This window comes from Syngnathus leptorhynchus, chromosome 4, assembly GCF_054491065.1.
Source record: "Syngnathus leptorhynchus isolate UIUO chromosome 4, UIUO_Slep, whole genome shotgun sequence".
NCBI lineage: Eukaryota > Metazoa > Chordata > Actinopteri > Syngnathiformes > Syngnathidae > Syngnathus > Syngnathus leptorhynchus.
The window spans coordinates 13,115,616-13,136,696 of NC_141198.1; the positions used below are offsets into that span (position 1 = coordinate 13,115,616).

Consider the following 21,081-nt stretch of genomic DNA (forward strand, 5'->3'; position numbering starts at 1 on the left):
CAAAAATGTAGTAAGTCAATGTTTTGTTTTGATTCACATAGTCTGCTTTCATGGAAGACTATAGAAATTAAATTAATATTTTCTGGTGAGAATCTGAAATTCCAAGCATTTTGACAAATTTAATAAAAAAAAAACCATCTAAATAATTAATCGCTTATCAAAAATTATTATCAATTTATTTGTTAATCAATGAATTGTTGATATATAATGCATCAAGCTGTCCACATTATCATATCAACAAGACAAAAATAATTCCACGAGTTGCTCAATTTGACTTTTTTTTTTTTAAGTTTAATATATTAAATGTGACATTTCTAAACAAGCCGACAAAAGCTTATTGGGACAACCAATTCAAACACGTTACAATAAAGATCAATTTTGCCAAGAGAAAATAAAAGTTCAATTTGAAAAAGATGAGCGTGTGCGCAGCTCTTTAAGAGGCGGATGTATTTTAGCCTTGAATGTCCTCCGGCTCCTGTTGGCTGCGGGTCTTGGGAAGGAGGTTGGACTCTTTCGGCGGATGGGGGCGCCTCACCGCCATGTGAAGGGAGACGGATCACTGTGGACGTGTTCGAGTATGTGTGGACGTTTTGTGTGCGTGAGCGTGCGTGCGTGGGCTTTCCCGGTAAGAATAGAAGAAGTTGTAGTCTCCCGCATACATGGACACAAGCGAGTGGAAGCAAAAGGGACTCCAATTTAAATCTAGTGAAGAAGACTTAGGGTGAATTGTAGTGTGTGTAGATGAGCAAGTTGTGCAGTCGTGGAAAAAAAAAAAAAAAAAGTCCATCTGCTCCTTGCAGGATTCCATCGTGACGATTCGTGCAAAGTAAGCACTTGTTTTTATAGCGTGTTTTGTGTTTCTTTTCTTTTTTTTCACTGTGCTTGTCACGCTCTTTTTCGTAGTTTTTGCTGCGTGGGAAACTTTGGCGAACTTAAAAAAACAAAACTAGCTGTTTGCAACAGTCTTTCACGCACACTGTCACCATTAAGAAGTGATAACTTTGCATGATTAGCTGACAAAATGCATCAGGTAATAAATCGAATATTAGATGTGATTGAGTTTATAGGGAACGATGAGGTCATATTGCGCAGGTTTTTCGTGCTTTCTGTGTGGTGATGCAAAGCAACATGTGGTTCTCTTTTATATTATACTTCGGCCTCAACAAAACTTATTTCTAAATTCATGGACGCTAGGGTTATCCCAACTGAGGATCGAGGACCCAATAATGGTCCCAAGTCAGTTCTGATTGCGTCCTCAAGTGAAGATCATCAAGCAGGCACCGTATTTAACTTAGTTTTATTTTTTTATTTTTGTGGTGGTATGTTGAGATAAAACATTTTTTTTATTACAGTGCAGAATATAAAAATGTCCAATTCATTTAAAACTTTGATTTATTTAATTGGGGCAAAAAGATTGTGCTAGCTTTATACATCTATCTTTGATGATGTTAAGATGAGGGGGACACTCCCCCCCCCCCCCCCCCCAAAAGTCAAAATCTTTAAAAAAAAAAAGTAGAGTTATGTCATTGCATTTTCATATTTTTAGGTCATATTATAATGTCTATGTAGCTTTGAAAACCTGAAAGACTGGCTGCAAACTCACTCACGGAAAGATGCACCATTTAGATTTTGCTTAATTTAGTGGAAGCATTTGAAACTCTTTGTTTAACTGCTATGTTGAAAAGTGAACATTATGTCAAATGTGTTTTTGTGAATTCATGGCAACAAAGTAGTCATTTGTATACGCCAGGGGTGCTCACACTTTTTCAGCATGTGAGCTACTTATAAAACATCCAAGTCAAAATGATCTACCTACACACCACCAAAATGCAAAACATATCACTATTTTCAAATTTATTAAGGATTCTTTGTATATACAATGTATGTTGATGTACCTTGCATAACTGAATAGGCCAATATTGCACAACACACATAATAAATATTGAATTTTTTTGTAATTATAGAATGATAGGCTGACAAAAAAAAAAAAATTAACGTCACGCTGCGATCGACCAGTAGATCGCGATCGACGTAATGAGCAACCCCGGTATACGCTCTCATGCTACACGTGTTCAGAGGCAAAGCAACATTTCTTTTATTTTCTTTCCTCTGTGATCTCGGCAGAGCTTACTTAGTTATTTGAGTTTATTACTATTGTCCAAATGTGGGGAGGGTTACCCAAAATAGTGAACATTTCCATCGGGTCCCCCCCAAAATGTGGATTGACAAGCAGGCACACAGTAAATAGTAATGAATGAACGTCTTGTATTTTTATGTACAGTAAATATTCAAGTTATGGCAATATGATACCTATTTTTCAAAGTTTGGGTTTTGGATAGGATCTCAATTGGTTTGGAAATTCTTAAAATATCTACACTTTGTTGCATGCAGCATCCACATCAAACTAAAGTGCCAAATTAAAATTCACGCAGCTCAGGCTTGACCTTTGAATCCTCCTTAATTCTGTCTCGGTAGACAGCCAGTTACTTGGAAAAATATCAGATGGGAGGATGGGGGGAATTATGATCATTTTTTATTTTACTTGACAGTTGCTGGTTGAAAATTGGACTTGTTGCAAGTCCGCACATGCCAAGTTGACTTTGCACTTCTGAAGAGTGCACACTTTGCTCTCATCGTCTTGTTGCTGCTCGGATACGCACACTTGATTTTTCACACAGGGTGCTCTGCAGATGTGTGTGCTGATCTCCTTCCAGTCGTGGCTGCTCCCATGCCAGTGTGCTGACTCTGACTTTTCCACTCTCTTTTTCGAAACCGGAGAAGAGACATGGGAGCTGTCTGATATTCCAATGCGAGCGGGTTAGAAAAGTTGACATTTGTGTGCGACACACGTTTAAACACACGTGAATATTCTCTGCATGGGTTTAATGTGTGTATGAAGAGCGGTGGTAAGGAACTTGGAACAAGGCAAAGCTGTGGGTTGCTTCTTTCCCAGGCTCCTCCTCCTCCTTCTGAATCCTCCCTGCTGCAACATGCAGGCTCATGTTCACTGTCTGCGGTGTCTGTATGCTATTTAGGTGGCTCACATATTCGTTAGACTACATACGTTCTGGATAACTCATAATCTTTTTCATCTTTGTGGAATTTTTATCTCACCGTGACATTTTGGACAATTGTTTGTTTTCAACAACAGCATGCAGAAGAGCCTATTCTGTCAAGTCCTTAAAAACACATTTGGATGAATTTTTTTATGTGGAAGAATTGACCTCAACGCAATCAAGCACCTTTGCAAAGGTTAACTGTCGATTAAAATGTTCAAATTGGGTAGAATTGCTTTTTCACCAAATTAGCAAGTGCGTAGTAAGTAAAAAAAAAGAATTGGATATGGCTTGCAGGCCTGTGTGAGCAAGAGCGAGAAGAAGCGGCAGTAAAACAGGTCAAAGTTCAGATGTCAGGATAATGTCTTTGTGTACCCAATTTTGATCTTCCTCACTCATTTCTCTTTGGCTCAAAAATCAATTCGTTTTACTTCATTATAGGTGAGGGGTGACTTCTTCATCTTTGATAACTGTTTATGAAGAAATAGAAATTGACAACACGGAGAGTTAATTGTCACACTGCTGTCATCTCATCAAAACCTGGCCCAGCTTTGTCATGTGCATGCACGTTACTCATTAGTTGTGTCATTATGTTAACCAACTGTGACGTACATTGAAAAGCCTCGCTGGTAATCATGGCTAATGCTAATTTGCATTTAAGATGTGAACTTTTCAAAAACTATTTGCAAAGCTATTCAAAATGATCCACAAGCCTTGTAGGCTTAACTGCCACATTGTTTAACTTCTTCACATGTCAGCGTCACCTTCACAGATAGTGTTAAGCTCGTGGCTCGACTGTTTATCACCTCAACACTACTGGGAAGACATAAAAGCCAACTAGATGACCATAATAAATGCAAAAAAAAAAAAAAAAGATTTACTTTTCTAATAATAAGATGTTTTGATATGCAACACCAAACGTGAGAAAACAGAAGCCAAAGCTCAAACCATCTCGATATGACACCCTAACTTCACGCTGAAATCATTTTTCCTCTCAACTTCACATTGCAATCCCTTTTCTCTGTACACTGAGCAGATTTATTTTTTTGCAAGGACCTCTGATTTGCCAACGTTGCCCTTTTGTGTGTGTGCAACTGTGCGCTTTGCCAACACGGCTCATGTGACTTCTTCCCCTCATAACCTTCTATCTATCTTTTCATTGTTACTTCATCTTAAATCCCGTCAATAGCTTTCCCTTTTGCCGTGTCAGCTCGTCTTTAGTCAACACAGATGATTAATAAGCAGTGTGTGGTAGAGGTAGTGTAAAGTTGACCGTATGTTTACAGAGGGACCCCTTGAGACCTGTGTAAAGCCTCCCTCTTCTCTGATTGGCTCTGGCAAGCTTTTTGGGGGAGTCGAGGTTTGTCGCTGGCTGAGGTCCGCGTACAAAAAAACACAATCTGCCAGTTTGTGTGAAAGCAGCAGTTAAAAAAAATAAAAAATAATCCTGCCGTTTCAAGGAAGAGAATTAAATATTTCTGGCTCTCATTCAGGAACGTGCAAAAGTGGGCGGCGGCTCTGAGCATTCACCTGAAGTTACATCACGCCACACACGTGCCTTTGAGCAAACACCCAATGCCCACCTACGAAAATATGTATCAAAGCGCGCTTTTCTAAAGCATCAAATACATGTTTGTGCAACTTTAAGCCATTCTATTTACCCGGTTGACATATTTCTTTTTTTCATCCGCTTGATATAAATGACAGCGAGAGACTGCTGAAACTTTTAATGAGCCTGAAGCATTAAAAAGAGCTGCCATCTAATTTGGAAAAGAATTGCTTTTAAATGGAGCTTCTCTGTCAGGGCAGATGAGTTAATGGCTTCACAGTTTTCTTGCTTGAATTCTTGCACTGTATGACTTGGCCTTGTGCGGCCTCTGGAATCTTTCCGCACTCACCCCTCCACCACTTCAAGTCCCCCCCCTACTCCCTCACACATACACACACATTCAATGATTTATTGCTTTGTTTCTTTCATGCAATCCTGACTCATAACTTAGGCTTTCAATGATTTAACGTCATTGCAGTTTGGTGTTTTTGTTTTTGTTCTTTTGTTTTTGGGGGCATTTGTATTTGCTTGCACTTGCTAGTGCAATGTCAATTTGGAAATTTGCTCATTCATTAGACGAAGCGGGGTTTTTTTTGTTTTGTTTTTGGGAAGGGGCTCACTGTTTGAAACTCCCAATCCTATACTTTTACTCGCAAACAGTCTCTGTCTTTAAGACTTGTGTATTTAATATGCTGTGAGAATTAATTGGCAGTGTCAACTTAAGAGTGTTTGTGTACGTTGTGTTCTTTGGGCCTCCCGGAAACAAGTTGCGGGGACACAGCTGTAAATAGCCATGGGTGTGGGCAGAGTTTGACCTATATTTGGACTTGACTGTTTGGACTTGCACACTCTAAGCAGTCACCTATTTACTTGGACCTGAGGCTTTCTGTCTCTACAATAACTTGTAATCTTTATTTATTTCATAATTAATTGTGGTCCAGAATGACCAGGGACTGAATGTTTAAATACATGATAAGAAGTATGAAATAAGCCTTTAATAGTCCCGGAATGGGATATTGTCAGTTGAAAGAGTAGCAAAGACAAGCAGCAAATATAAGGTTAAATTTTGAAAAGTTTCTGAAAATGAAAATGGCCGGCACAGGAGGGAGGGAGGAAGACAGAAGTTCCCCCCCCCCCTTGCCACTCGTTCACTCTTTTCTCTGTCGCTCTTCTCCAGCATCATGGCAACGGCGTCCTCAGCCTCGTCCGGCCTCCTGCTCTTCCTCCTCACGTCCTCCCCGGCCTGGCTTTCGTCTCCGGCCTCGGCCTTTGACACCGACATGACGCCATCAGGTAAGGGGGACGTGCCACTCTCTGGTTGCGCTGTATCTTAAATTCGCAGAACTCCGGTCAAGGCTAAATGCGTAATCTCGTGTTGCTGGCTACATTATAGGACAGGCCAAGTTATTACATTTCTTTTGGATCCAAGCGCATGATATGTAACAAGATCACAAATAAACATGATCAATTACAATCTCATATGATGAGGTTTGAACATGTGAATATGTTTGATCATCTGTTTAAAACTTTTCATCTTTTTAACAGCATACACGTGGCATGCTGATTTTTAAAATTTATTTGTCATTATTTTTGTGAAAATTAATTTTAAAAAATTAAATTGAACTCAAATGATATTTAAAATGTTTATTTATTTATTTATGTGACAATAGCATTTTAGAATGACAACAGGGTCCTATTGCCTTATGCATGTGGCATGTGACATTTCTTTGAGGACTACTGGTGCGACAAATGACAGACAGTCTGCACGTGACTTATCAAACATTAACGCATTCGATTAAAGGCAACACTTCATCACGTCTTATGTCAGACGTGTGTTGCAGAATGCTGTGTTTGCGCAGAAGGTTCAGCATTGAGCAAACGCAGCGATTTCCTGATCGATATCAGCGCCGGCCGGGGGGTAAACGCACGGACGCCCCGGGGCCACTCTATCAAAGTCCAGGGACTGCTCAATTCGGGAACATTGGGCGGTGGGAACAACTGTCACCGAGCCGGGTGAAATATTTAGGTGAAAGAATGATGATGGAGGGAGGGGGGGTTATGATTTGACGTTGCCTTGACAACATTGACCCCAGAGATGCTGACGGTTGGTGTAAGAGGAGAGTAAATGCTGACTTATTGATTCATTCTTGTGTCTATAAATTCATGAATGTTGTCAGTATGTGTTGATACGTGATGCGATAAATGTTTCATGTCTTAAGCCAAATTTCAAGCACACTGATTATCAAATGAATCAAAAATCATTTTTTTTATAATCGATGATTCAAGACCAAGTTGAATTTAAGTTACCCAAATCCTTGGGTACATATTCTCTCTTTACACTTCCATGTAAGTATTATGATGACTGTATCTTTATTTTAGATGTAAATATAACATGTGTAAAAATTTACGAGAAATATAATTTTTGATGTACCAGTAACTAAATCCTAAATATGTTTTTGCGCTTTCTGCACTGTCAATTTGAAATAATGTCCTGGTTTTTAATAAAGGGATGGAAATTAAAACTTTTATCTGAATCAGTGATTAACCAACTAAGTAATCCACATGTGAATTGAATATTAAAATAATTGCTAGTTTCAGCCCTACTATATTTCATTTACCAGGCTTAAAAATGTTCATTGTGCTTAAATTAGGCCTAAGAAAATCTGCTCATCTGAATTTGCCGTAATGCCTTGTCAAAATGTTGGCAACATCCATGAAATATTTTTGGGTTGGTTGGTTTGCTGGAGGACAAATAAACAATCCTTTCAAGAACAACCCCTTAGGATACACGTTTTGCGTCCTTTTCCGATTGCAGAAAATCAATATAAAAGATGACTACATGGCCACAGAGGTTATGTTGGTTTGGCTGTCTGTGTGTCTGTTTGTCTTTTGGACTCACAGCAGGATTACACAAACCTCACCAGGACACTTTTCATGGAATTTGTTGGACACGAGTTGGCAGACAGTTGGGACCAAAAAAAAAAAAAAAGCCATTCATTTTAGTGGTTTGGCTGTTCTTTTATTTTTTTATTCCTTCTGTTGGGTTTGTCTCCCTTGCTTCCACTTGAACGTCCAAAACATTTGACACCATCATACACTATGAAGCACCCAAAAAAAAAAAAAAGGCTTGTTCTTGATTCTTACCAAGTGTGGGCACCTGCTCATTCCTAGTGAGACACAAGTTCCAATTTGTTAGTATTGAAAATACACAATAACAATTTGTATCTTTAAAACCTATGGAGTATTGCAGGTTCAGACAGTCTTTTATTTTTTTTATTTTTTTTTTCTTCCAAAGCCCACATATAATTATGGACCAATTTGACTGTTTCAAGTTGTGTACGTGGTTGTGCAGACTTTTTGCTCAATGTTTATTTCAGGACATACTTTGCTTGGATACACATTCAGTGACTTGACCTCTTCTGACCATGTCCTTGTTGCTTTACAAAAGCTCACCTTTGTAAGTGCATGGGGGCCCTATAGCAAAACGGTCAAATAGCTGCTTCAAATGCAGGTTTTTCTGGATTGGGCGTTGCAGCGTGGAGGTATGAATTTGTGCTTACCTTTTCAGACACACCCACCCACACCTGAATGCTTTTTATTTATAGTCTGGTGTAAATGTGAAAGTATTCATTAATCAATCAAGTACGACAATTAATCCATGTCTTCAGACAATCTGAGGCTTCGGCTGCCAACTTCTACAGACTCTCAGCCAAACATGTTTTATCGTGAAGGACGCACTGGTTTAAAATCGAATCTATCATTCTTGCAGTCGCCAGAGGATATGCAAGCCAGAGCTGTTGTGAAATATGGCCAAGCCCTTGGGCTGGTATGGTGCTGTTTTTGGAAGAATGTCTTGTGGATGTGCTGCTTTTTGTTTGTTTGTTCATGGTCAGAACTGCCAAGATGAAATAGTCCTGGCTACTGCATGTGGCACGCATAACACATTCTGATGAGAAATCATTTTTTAATAGTCAAGATGTGAGCTGAGCGTGGATGTATTTGACAGGCCTCACTCCTCACAAAAGAATCGGACAAAAACAAAATAGTTGAAACTGAAAATGCCTGAAATTAAGTCGAGCAGACTCGTTACGAGGAAAGTACACTTTTATTGTTACGACTATGAGAGAACGTTTTTACAATGTAGGATGTCGCATCTGTAAAATGACTGGAAACATTTCTCCACCCAATTGTACTTTTTCCCTAAACTACAGCACACTTCTTATCTTGGGCTTGCGTTACCTCTCTGATAAGCCCCTCAGACAACCGATGATAACGTTTGGACAAATCCACCGTTTTGGCTTAAAATGCTCCCCATTGATCACTGCACCGTGCCGGTGTTCCTCAACAAGCGTTAAAGTATCTGAAAACAACGTCGACACTGATAAGGCGAGCAAACAAAAGTGCAGCTTGTGCCTTTCCCAACCCTCCACCCCACGTGCTTTTTCTTATTAGAATCTCACTCTTGCTTACGAATTTTTAAAAAGTAAGTTATTGCAGACATGATGAAAAAAAAGTTGCCGTGTGTGTGTGTGTGTGTGTGTGTGTGTGTGTGTGTGTGTGTGTGTGTGTGTGTGTGTGTGTGTGTATGTATATATATATATATATATATATATATATATATATATATATATATATATATATATATATATGTATATGTTTGTTTTTTTTACTGACTGTGACCAACACAGCATACAAGTCTGTTGTACTACCAAGACTAACGAAACAAAATTCTTAACACACCCAACACCACAGGATAACTGTCATCTGAGAAAATGTAAGCCAAGTAGGCTGTTAGTAACAATCTCAATGCATTTTTATTTTATTTTTTTGACTTGATGTATGGAACCAAATTCTAAATGGCAATGCCAACTTCTTGCCTGGTTTGAACATCACAGCGTATTTGTCATTTTTGTGTCTAAATGTGAAATATTGCCAAAAATGCAAAGAAAAGAAAGCGTATTGACTATATGTTTGTGCTTCTGGCCTGCAGCTTGAGGACATTCAGACACAGGCTTTTATTTCTAAGTGTCCGCTTAGCGTTTGATTATTATTATTTTTTTTCACGACCCCCACCTTCTGTTTGTCAGGCCTAATGATTGATGCTGTTGCATGACACCGTGTTCCACAGCACAGAGGTGGTAACCAGCAGCAACCACAGACACGGTCACTCCACCCGGGCCTGTGCACACATTTCCACAGAGGCGAGTTCTGGGTGTGTGTGGACAACAATTGCAAAGTAAAAAAAAAAAAAAAAAAAATATTCAGAGGCCTGCAAAAATAGAGAAAGTGGTTCAACAGACAACACAGAGAACGCTGGAAGGGTTCGACAAATATTGAAGATGAAGGATTTCACGCTTAAGTGTGACCCGGGCTAGATTAAAAAAATTTGTACTTGTCCGGTGTGATGATGTCACACATTCTGCAGTGCAATGCCATGTTATGTGTGGAATGATCAGAATGTTCTTGCTGATGTAATAAAAGTAAACGTATGCTGTAAACTTTTAAGACAGCAGAAATGATTAACAAACCAGATTTTCCTCAACCCACAAAATGGATGCCTTACCTTAATTAACCTTTGGGTTTCACAAATAACATGATTACTCAAATGGATGCCTTCCTCTTTTTAACATGGGGGGGTAGTAACTGTAAAGCTCGCTTCAGTTCATAAACGCTATCATTCATATGCAGTCATGGCTGGCCCCACGCACCCAACAACATTTGACCGCAAGTCCTTGGCAGTTGGACAATAGCACGTTAAGGTTGTTCACAGGTTCTCTGTTTTCAAGGTCCAAGTTCACATGCATGTTGACGGTTATTTTTATCACCTACTTTTATCTTGTTGTAAGATCTTTTCTCAACCTGTTCGGGACCTTTGGAGTCCCTTAAGGCTCCACTTAATCTCTTTATGTTTGTCCTTGTCATTAGTACTTGTTCAATTTTTTTCCCAAGCTGTTCTATTCCCAAATCGCTCCTAAATGTCCCAGAATGCACCTCTTTGATTAATTCGACTTTGCTCTGCTAGTAAGCATCCGTTATTCAAATTGGAACTATGGAAATTAGTCATAGACATTTTGTTTTTTTTGCTGCCTCAATGGAACACTGTCATTGTAAAATGTCATGGCCACATTTTATTTCGATTATTATTCAGATATTCAGATAAAGTACACCCATTTCCACCTATTTTGTCGACCTGAGTCTTCTGCATCAAGATTTTTTTTTTTCCTTTCCATTATGCCATTAACGTCATGTTTAACTTGAATCTGCAAAATGAGCTGGAAGAAGAATATTATTGACACCGGCGGGGCCTCATTGGCTACCACGGACCATTTCACAATATGGCGACTGTCTGTGGCGCCTTTCAAAGAGTGGCCCTTAATGGGTAGCCTTTTACCCGACCGACGTCTAGGATGCAAAATGGCTCAGCAACGTATAAATGGACTGCATGTTCAACTAGATAAGATAGTGCTCTTTATAAGGGGATGAGAATTATTTTCATGCACAAAGTGGAACTTCTAAAGTTGTGAATTCTAAATTATGCCTAGGGTTCCAGAATAAGTGGAACATTATGGAAGTTTTTTTTTACTAAATTTCAATGGAAAATTAAAAGATTTCAAATTGAGAATATTGAAGTTAAAATTGTAGGAGTACCACCATATCCTGGATTAGATTTTTTTTTTAAGAACCACTCTCCCTAGTCTTCAATTTGTGTCCTCACCTTATAAAAAATTTAAACAATATTTAATTGAGAGCATAACTCAATAATTATGAAAACAGGTTTGACGAGCTTGCATGGTGTTGACTGCAACCGCGCTCCGCACGGGTTACCCTGTTTAAACTTGAACTTAAGTCGACATTATAGCCACTTTGTCACTTGGTGACAAGCAGACTTTTCTGAGATGACTGTAAGGAAAAAAAAAAAAAACTGTCGGCGTTAGCGGGAAATGAAAAAGGGTATTTGAAGCATTTGCAGGTGTCACTGTGATTGTCACCTCTGATGCACATGCAGAACAATCTTCCAAAAATGCTACTTTGCACATTTTTTTGCACATATATGACTACAACTGATATTTTTGCAAAGATTATTCTGCTAGTTTTCACACTGTGTTCAGTCTGTTGAACCTTTGGTGCTGGCAGCTGAAATTTGTAGGATGAGGAGAGGAGTGGGGGGGGGGGGCGTGTGAAGCAAAATTTACAGAAGATGAAGGGCCTGGTCCGTTGACAGGGAGGGTGTATGGCGTAGCGGACAGGAATGCAATGATCTATGAGATTAAGCAGGCATCCAACCGAGCATAAGCAGTTGAATAAAATCTGGGGGACGAACAGATGGATGGACCAACATGCTTCTCACTCAATAGATCAAAAAGTCTCAATGGTTTTGTAGTTAATGAAGATGAATAAAGTAGATTTCTTTTTTTGCCATTATGTGCTTCAGCTACCGTGGAACCTCACTTCACTAAGTGTTCATCCCGAGACCAGGTGACGTTCAGCTGCTGGTGGAGTCCGGGCGGTTTCAACAACCTATCAGACCCTGGAGCACTGAGGGTCTTCTATCAGAAACGAGTTATAGGGTGAGTTTCGTGACCAAGCAAAGAGCCCAAACAATTGCTATTAAGCAGACAACATTTCTGTGGCTGACATGTTTGCTTTTTGTTTATTTCTCACTCCAGCTCCTCCACCAAGGACGAATGGAAAGAGTGTCCAGAGTATTTCAACTCGAGGCGGGAGTGCTTCTTTGATAGAAACCACACAGCCATTTGGACCACCTACTGCATGCAACTTCGCAGCCGAGACGTTACCTATTTCAATACAGATGACTGCTTCTCCGTGGAAAACATTGGTTCGTAGCAAGCATATTTCTGGATTATAATTTTTGCTAAAGAACAATACTGCATTTTTTTATTTTTTTTTTCGCCATTTTTAAAAATATATTTTGGCGGGACTCTTTTTTCCCCTGTTTTTTTATCCTTATTTCACCTCACCGATTTGGGGATTTGTTAAAAAAAAAAAATCTCCAATGGGCATCAACTCCACACAGATTTTCACATTTAGCTAAAATAATTTTATCCTGCTTTGACAAAGTCATTTTATAGACCAGTATTTCCCAAACTCCAATGAGTCAAAGAGAAAAAATCAGATTAAATAATTTTCATGATTAAAATGACCACATTGACATGATTTACAAGCAGTCATTTTCCTTGGCAGTACGTCCTGACCCTCCATTGGCTCTCAACTGGACCTGCCTAAATGTGAGTCCCTCTGGGCTCACTTACGACGTCATGGTGACGTGGGAGCCGCCTCCCTCTGCAGATGTCAAAGTTGGATGGATGAACATCGTCTACGAGGTCCAGTACAGAGAAAAGAACAGCACCAACTGGGAGGCAGTGAGTTGACAACTCTTTGTCTTTTTGTAAATTCCATAACACTTCAATTTGCAAAAGTTGGGCAAACAAGTGCACCATGTGTGGACTCCAGTGGAAAGTGGAAGATCAAATCAGGACATGTAGTTTCATGTTTCTTCCCTTAAACCCACTGGAAGCCTGAGCAAGGCCTCCTGGGAAAACACAAGCTTAGTGGAGGAAGTCAAGTGAGGGAGCGCTTGGTTTAGTGGTCATGGCATTTCTGCCTGGTTTGCTAATCTCAGCATATAAATCTTTCTCCAACTGTATCCCTGTAAATCTGAAACCTTTAGAAATGCACTCACTAACCATGACATTTTTTTACTGAGTGCTTTTCTGTAGAGACCCATCATGTTACACTTACTCACAAGTGGCAGTAGATGGCGCCAAAGAACAATCGAAGCCTTTTGTGGTCTATCTGCTGGCACAACTGCAAACAACTTTTTGTCATTGTTTCAGTTCAGTTTTCACCCACTTCTCTGCCACCCAGATGTACTCTGCCCCCTCCCCATCCTGAAATATGCTTTGACACCCTAAGTGCCTGCCCATATAATTAAATTAAAATTTTCAACCATTCCCAATAGGGAACACATGATAAATCTTTATCAGCTTTTTTTCTGAATATTGTAGATGTTTGTAAAGAAATGTTTTGTGGACATCCTTGAGCCCCCTACCCCCACCCCCAAGAAAATAGTCCAAGCTTTGTCAGTGCCTTTCATTGGCAAACATTATGATATTGTCTGTCCTGTATGCGTCACTGCATCATGCAAGATGACCTCATGTCATGGATCTCTTGTTGCACTTGTGTGTTCTCTTCAGCTGGAGGTTCAGCTGGAGGCACAAACTCATCAGACAATCTATGGACTCCTTGTCGAAAAAGTGTATGAAGTGCACATCCGCTGCAGGATGAAAGCCTTCACCAAGTTTGGAGACTTTAGTGAATCTGTTTTCATTCACATCGCCGAAGGTCCGAGCAAAGGTAACGTGTCGCACAAATGTTTGTGCTTTTGTAGTTTTGTGTCCTCGTCTGGGTTGTAAGATTGTTTCTGTTCATCTGTTTTAGATTCATTTTCCCTGCTTACATTGGTTATTGTTTTGGGAGTCGTAGCCGCCGTCATACTCATCATGTGGATTGTGGTCTCACAACAGCACAGGTAGGAACTCAAATGCACACACAAAAAAGATTAGTATTTTTTTTTTTGTCTTGAATAAAATGAGATTGCTGCCTTTGCAGGTTAATGGTCATTCTGTTGCCACCGATTCCAGCGCCCAAAATTAAAGGAGTGGATCCAGAGATGTTAAAGGTACAAATGGTTTTTTTTTTTTTAAATATAGAAATAAAAAAAATTTAAAAATCAGGAAAGGCACAGTGATGAAAAACAGTTTAATGCTATAGCTCCACAACCGAGGAGTCTTTGCATGGTTGCAGCAATTATCTTCAAACCTATTTCAAAGAATTTGTTGGACAGGGTCTTTAACAAGTACATCCTCTCATCATACTTCAACATGAAACATAAGTGTTTTGTCTGTTTTTTTTTAATAGTATTTCTATTGAACTGCTGATATTGTTCATCACGCCCACGGTCCATAACTCGCCATTTATTGTTTGAGCCTGCTATTAAAGCAAAAAAAAAAAAAAACAGACCAGAATTGTTTATCATGTATTATCAGTGCTTTTGGAGAGCTCCGTTGTTAATCGTTAAGGATGAAAACACACAGCATTGTGCAGCTATCACTCTAAAATAGTATTAATAAACTCTTTGTCAAGTATCTCGAGAAGTGTCGATTAAGTGGTGTTATTGTTGGAAAGGATTTTTTTTATTTGACTTCAGCTCCTGCTTTGGATGTTGTTAGATTTTGCAAGTCAACATAATGTCTTTTTGTTTCCATGTAGAAAGGGAAGCTGAATGAGCTGAACTTTATCCTGAGCCATGGAGGTCTGCTTGGCGGCCCCACGTACTCGCCAGACTTTTACCAAGATGAACCATGGGTGGAATTTATTGAGGTGGACGTAAAGGATCCAGACACCGGGGAAAAGGAGGACAACCAGTCTTCGGACACCGAGAAGCTCCTCGGGGGCTCTCAGCCTGGCAGACACCGAGCGGGCTGCTCCAACGCTCTCGGGTACTTCTTGCACTTAAAAGTTCAATACAGATCGCAGAATATTTTTCGGCGCTACTTATTAATACGCATCTATGCTGTCACATCAGCTTTCCTGATGGCGACCGCCCTGATGACCCGAACGTTCCCGACGAAGACGACGACGCGCTCACGTCCACGATGTTGCCGGGCCAACCCGACGACAGAGAAGCCTCAGAGCGAGGGGAAGGCTCACCGGTGCCTTCTCAAAGCGCAACTCCTCAAACTTGGGTCAACACAGATTTCTACGCCCAGGTCAGCAACGTGATGCCCTTCGGGGGGGTGGTGCTGTCCCCTGGCCAGCAACTACAAACCCAGGAGGGTGAGTTGGCCTCAAACGAAGATACAAAGAAAAGCGAGAAGGAGGAGAAGAAGCAAAAAGAGCGTCAGTTTCAGCTTTTGGTTTTGGAACCGGATGGCGCAAACAGCACCCGACAGATGATCCCCTCGCCATACTGCGCCATGCCCGAGGAGAGATACCAGCCCGTCGAGCCTCGGCCGACCGAAGCCTGCGAGTCGCCTTACATCTCACCCGACTCCCCCCAGGCGCAGCTCTTTGCCCCCGTGGCGGACTACACGGTGGTACAGGAGCTAGACAGTCAGCGCAGTGTTCTGCTCGACCCGCCTCCCGTCCAGTCGGCGCCGTTGTGCCTATCACAGCACCCCCTCAAAGCCCTCCCCGCTATGCCCGTGGGGTACGTCACCCCAGACCTTCAGGGGGCGCTCTCACCTTGAACGCAACACCTTTAGACCAGAAAGTTAGCTAACTTTTGCCGGAAGGCCCATTGACTCGCAGCGAGCCGGAAGGGGACTTGAACGTGCGCTCCCCGCTGTCTTACATCCGCGTCGCCAAAATGTATTTCACGCACTTTGTGTTCTGTTTCCCTGTAAATGGCGGAGGAGAGACAATTTTATAAAAGCGATCAGTTTACCGCTTGCGTATCTTTAGCGAATTGCCAAAGTCTTGACTGTCTGCTTCAAAGACGACAGAAGAAGCATGCGCCATCGTTTACTCTTAGTAGTGTGCATCAATGACACAACTTTTGTGTGCTTACACGAGATATAGAACTATGAATATTCTACTCAAACAGCGTAAGAAGCTAGGATATCTATTTTTTTGCTACAATAATTGTTTTTGTCATTGTGCATTGTTCATATGCTGGCCAAATTTTGAGGTAGTGACTTTTTATTTGTTGGATTTGTGAATTTTTATTTGGAAATGAGTGAAAACTTGATGGAAACAGACGATATGACAACAAATAATCCTGTCAAAAAATTTGCTAAAGAATATTTTAGCACCATAATCTGTAGTGCATTTTTTATCATAGTGACAAATAACTTGGGACAGAAGTCCGCCGTGAGGCGTTCAGTGACACTAAGGAAATTGCATAAGCGCAGTTTATGGCCAGAAATGAGTTTCCCCCTTTTGATCTCAACCTCATTTTAATTTCAATTCATAGGAATCACGTAAACTTGACTTTAAATCAGAAGGATTGCTTTCCACACCATAAAAACTGTGGTACCACAATAAGCTTCTCTACATGTAACTGATGGACACACACACACACACACACACACACACACACACGCGCACATGAACAACTACTAACCACTTAAAATATTATTTGAAATGTTTTCACGTATGTTTATGTCAAATAATTCAGGGATGGCGAAGGGATCGAGTCGAAAGAATGTGAAGGTGTGTCCTTAGGTGTGACTAAACGCAGTGTTAGCAATCGCTTTCTTTACGGTTGTGTTAAATGTTTGTCGTGCCTGTGTTGATATATGTTTAACTACTCATGATCATAATAATGGTATTTACACTCGACTAGGGAATAATTGCAAAGTCGGAGGTGTGTTTAGGTGAACATGAAGCATGATCATAAAATACATAAAAGACTATAATTTCGTATATATGAATTAAAAGTTACGACACTTGCGAAAGGGATCCCCTTTTTTTTTCTATTTTTATTTTTAAATGTGCTAGAACGTGGGGTGACTTGGGAATGGAAAACTTTAAAATTGTTTCCCTAATACTACACCCGGTGACAAAATAAATAAATGTAGTATTTTATTTTATTAGGAAGACAAAGAAAATATATTTCGATTTCTTTCTATTCAGAGATAGCAGATATATTGCTGCCCGGTACTTTTGTATTTGTTGAAGATTCATTTAAGGGAGAGCTAGCATTACTGTATGGTTCATTTATATTTGCTGGGACAAATCTACAGAGCTCACAATGCTGCTACCATTATGTCATCTGCATCTTGGTGATGAATGAACAGTAGTAATACAAAGACACATTTTCCGTCGTATGGAAAAGATTCTCGAAAAGAAAAGATGGAAGTTCTCTGCATGGAAACCCCGTGTGTACAAACTGGAACGCAATCAGTGACTAGCGGTCGAGCAGTCATTTCTTCAAGCTTTGTTTAGACGCGTTAACTGCGATGTCATTGTAAAATGCACCCATGTCATTACCAGCTCACAATGAGTTCATTCTTTACGTAGTGCAGATGGTTTTTTTTGTTGTTTTTTAAATGTTACAGACACTTTATGAGCACTTTGTACATGTATGTTAGACATCAACATTGCGTGAGAATTTAGTTAGATTTTATTCAAATGGTAGAGTTTACTTTTCTTGTCTGATTTTGAATTAAATATTTCCCCGAATGATGGATGATGGGAAAATGTGGCTTTGTTTTTTGTTTTTTAATGGTCTTCTATAGTTGTCAACTGCTGGGTTGCAGATAGCTAATAGAAAAAGTTGCTTGTATTCAGATTTTTTTTTTTTTCCGGTACAGTACAGAGGCTAAGATACCAAGGTCCCACACGGATTAAGAAAGAGACAAGAAATGTTGCTTCCTCGTGTTCTAGGGACAAGTTCACTTTGTAAACAAAAATGCAATTGCCTCTGGCTGGCAGACCTCAAGGCTTGCAATATGCTTTTGGTGGTACATCATTGTTTTCATAGGCTATATTTAAACCCCCTGAAATATTGTTCTTAACTTCAACAATAGGAAACTGCGGGACAGCAGCTGAGAATCACTGTTCAAGATTTTTTTTTTTTTTAGGATTTCATCTTTCAAATGGCTTGTCCTCACGAAGGTTAAGGGTGTTTTACGAAAATGCAAGGAAGTTGGCTGTGGGTATAATTCTATATAATTATCCGATACATTCTCATGAAAATAAAAAATAGCTTTATATAGTATCGTAAGTATGCAGTCAAATATTTTAAGGTGTCTATAAAAACTTATAATTTCCCAAGTGTATATGTATTTTATTTCGGGGGGGAGGCATGTTTTTGTAACATTGTTTATTCCGACTTAATTCTCCTAGCAACATGTACATCTTCAGATGTTTAAATGATAATTAGACTCATTATATGGAGTTTAGTCTTGTTTTTTTTTAATAACAAGACAATGAGCAACCTTTATTATCAACGAGCTTCAATTCGAAGCTACAGCCTGCGTTTAAACACGGAATTCTACACAACCAGATTGATTAAATCATATACTGTGAGCTATGTGTTGAATAATTTGCATAGAAGATATATGACTAGCTTGAGGTAGGTGCTATAAGCCACTTTCACACTGTCTGTCAAAGCTGGCATTTTCTCATCCTTTCAGTACTATCAGAGGTGTGATGGGGTGGAAGCAGGCAGATTTCTTAAATGTAACACCTGACACTCGATCATTTCTCCCATCCTGATCGTATTTTATCTCACAATTATGTGATTGTGTCTATAATCCTGCTTTTTATGTCAAAAGCTTTTGTGCAACAAGTTCTTTTGTGTAAAATTGGCTTTAGTTTCAATACTTCCACTGCAAACAATCTTGTATTCCTACTGCTTTGCCAAAATGATGATTATTTCCCTGTGGCGGGCAGACTGACTCACTGCTTGGTATTCAGTTTTTAGTTGTTGTTTCATCATTTTGTCCAACAGACCCATATGCCATCCAGGTTCATGCTCAACAACATTGTTCATCCAAGTTCAATAGTATCTTGACTTAAGTTTAATTTGTTCCGTGACCACGATTGCAAATCAAATCACCCATTGACATGAATGGAAATGCCACAAACATTTTTTTTTCTTTATAGTATATACTATATAAAAAACAGTCTATAAATGTACTGTATAAAATAATACAGTAATAACAATTGATGGAAACTTTTGGCTAAATATAATAATAAATAATAGAATATAATTGAATGCTAAGAACAATGTTGGCCCACATTGATGATATTTTCTTAGCAGTTAAATCTTGTCAATGTTGTATCTGTGATTGACACAATAAATGTAAATATGCCACATTTTAACATTTCATTATTTTCTGCGCAACTTGCTGTTCTCTATCAAGGAGCCGAACGGTAAAATTCAAAACAGACAAAAGCTGAAGAGCTGTATGTTTGTGAGAAGTGTATTTCTTCAATTAGCAAACACCAAACTGAAGAAAACTGAAGAAATCAAGAAAAAAAAAAAATCATAGAATTTCTTTTGCACTATTTACTCAAGTTTGTGCCATTTTTTTTTCTTCTTTTACCTGGCTATGGTACAAAGTTTGTGTGCGTGGTTGCTTGGTAGGATTCATAATTCTGACCCTTTGTCGAATGCAATAATCTGTGTTTGTGTGTGTGGGGCTATGTTCTTGTGTGTTCATGTATTTCTGTCGTTTTAGTGCACAAAATGGAAGGCAGACCTCCTTTCACCCAGTGTGAGTCCGCGCGTGTGTGTGTGTGTGTGTGTGTGTGCAGGCACATGTAGTCAATTATATTTTTGTGTACAAATTGCAGGATGTCTGCGTGTTTTTGTACATGTCGTTCTATTGTCTGTGTGCAAAAATGGCAGGATGACCTCTTTTGACCCTTGTGTGTGTGTGTGTGTGTGTGTGTGTGTGTGTGTGTGTGTGTGTGTGTGTGTGTGTGTGTGTGTGTGTGTGTGTGTGTGTGTGTGTGTGTGTGTGTGTGTGTGTGTGTGTGTGTGTGTGTGTGTGTGTGTGTGTGTGTGTGTGTGTGTGTGTGTGTGTGTGAGAGAGTTTGGAATACTGACTTGTTTGTGATCCACATAGAGGCACACTGTGTGAATGAGTTCACATGTCGTGTGTGTGCTTCACTCTCCTCGGCCTGAGCGGTGGTGAAGAAGATGGGGGGGGGGGGGAGCGCAGACCCCCGGAGAAAGCTTATTGGCCAATTAAGACAGAGGCTGTGTACCGCCGCTCTGTATGGGGGCTGATTGAATCACACTGACCGCCACTCACAGGACATTGCGGCTAATTAGCCATAAGTCACTCTTCCCCTTGTATTGGCTCTTCAGCCCAATTACGCCCACATGGACAAAGTACACCTCGGCCTAACTCATCTCCTCCGCTTGGTTGTTGACCTTTTCAGATGTAGGACATTCAGACAGGTGAAGGTGATGCACGTTGATGCTTGATGAGCAATGTGTCATTATGGAAATAAAATCATTTATTGTGACACACAAACCAACTTCAAACCTTTTTTTTTGCCAGTCAATTATGTTTTTCTCTTTTGTTAGCATTAAGTAAACTTTTTTCTTCACGGTCAAATTGGTATTTATTTGTCAACATGTTTTTTTTTTTCTCATGTGTTTTAATTGTACTCAAAGATTGCTGCTAAGCGACAATGCAAATATGGCTAAAACTAACAAAACATTAGTTTAACCATCTCAATCAATTGTGCAAATAATGACGTGCCTTGTAAAAGCAGAATTCAGAGACGTATATGCTCTTGTGTTCTTTATGGAGCTTTGTCTCCATCTGTTGGACACATTTGGTACGTGTCATGTCATAATATTAATATAGACATTAAATAATGTGTTGTTTTTGAGAGCTACATGGACATGAAATAATTTATTATTGTGTTTTTAGGTCTGTTATTTTTAATTCGTTTAAATGTATCTGTTTTTCTCAGCAGTTTTTGTTA

General features: G+C 39.7%; 1 protein-coding gene across 3 annotated transcripts; it reads left to right on the top strand.

The window, feature by feature from the left end:
• Positions 1 to 472: 472 nt before the first annotated feature.
• ghra (growth hormone receptor a) lies at positions 473 to 18,547 on the top strand. Of its 3 annotated transcripts, none has more exons than XM_085909056.1 (10): positions 473 to 575; positions 5,783 to 5,898; positions 12,038 to 12,173; positions 12,273 to 12,442; positions 12,808 to 12,986; positions 13,821 to 13,980; positions 14,065 to 14,155; positions 14,236 to 14,305; positions 14,896 to 15,125; positions 15,212 to 18,547. In XM_085909056.1, the coding sequence occupies exons 2-10, from the start codon at positions 5,787 to 5,789 to the stop codon at positions 15,873 to 15,875; spliced, it is 1,812 nt and encodes a 603-aa protein (XP_085765182.1). In that variant the 5' UTR covers positions 473 to 575; positions 5,783 to 5,786; the 3' UTR covers positions 15,876 to 18,547. The 3 variants fall into 3 exon arrangements, with proteins under 3 accessions (XP_085765182.1, XP_085765180.1, XP_085765181.1); XM_085909054.1 differs by having other exon boundaries at positions 481 to 826; XM_085909055.1 differs by lacking the exon at positions 473 to 575 and adding an exon at positions 2,485 to 3,252.
• Positions 18,548 to 21,081: the final 2,534 nt, after the last annotated feature.

Excerpts from the sequence above, each read along its gene's own strand:
- ghra (XM_085909056.1), top strand. The coding sequence starts at position 5,787 with ATGGCAACGGCGTCCTCAGCCTCGTCCGGCCTCCTGCTCTTCCTCCTC. Across the intron at positions 5,899-12,037 it reads CACCGACATGACGCCATCAG|CTACCGTGGAACCTCACTTC; the intron begins GTAAGGGGGACG and ends TATGTGCTTCAG. Across the intron at positions 14,306-14,895 it reads TGGATCCAGAGATGTTAAAG|AAAGGGAAGCTGAATGAGCT; the intron begins GTACAAATGGTT and ends GTTTCCATGTAG.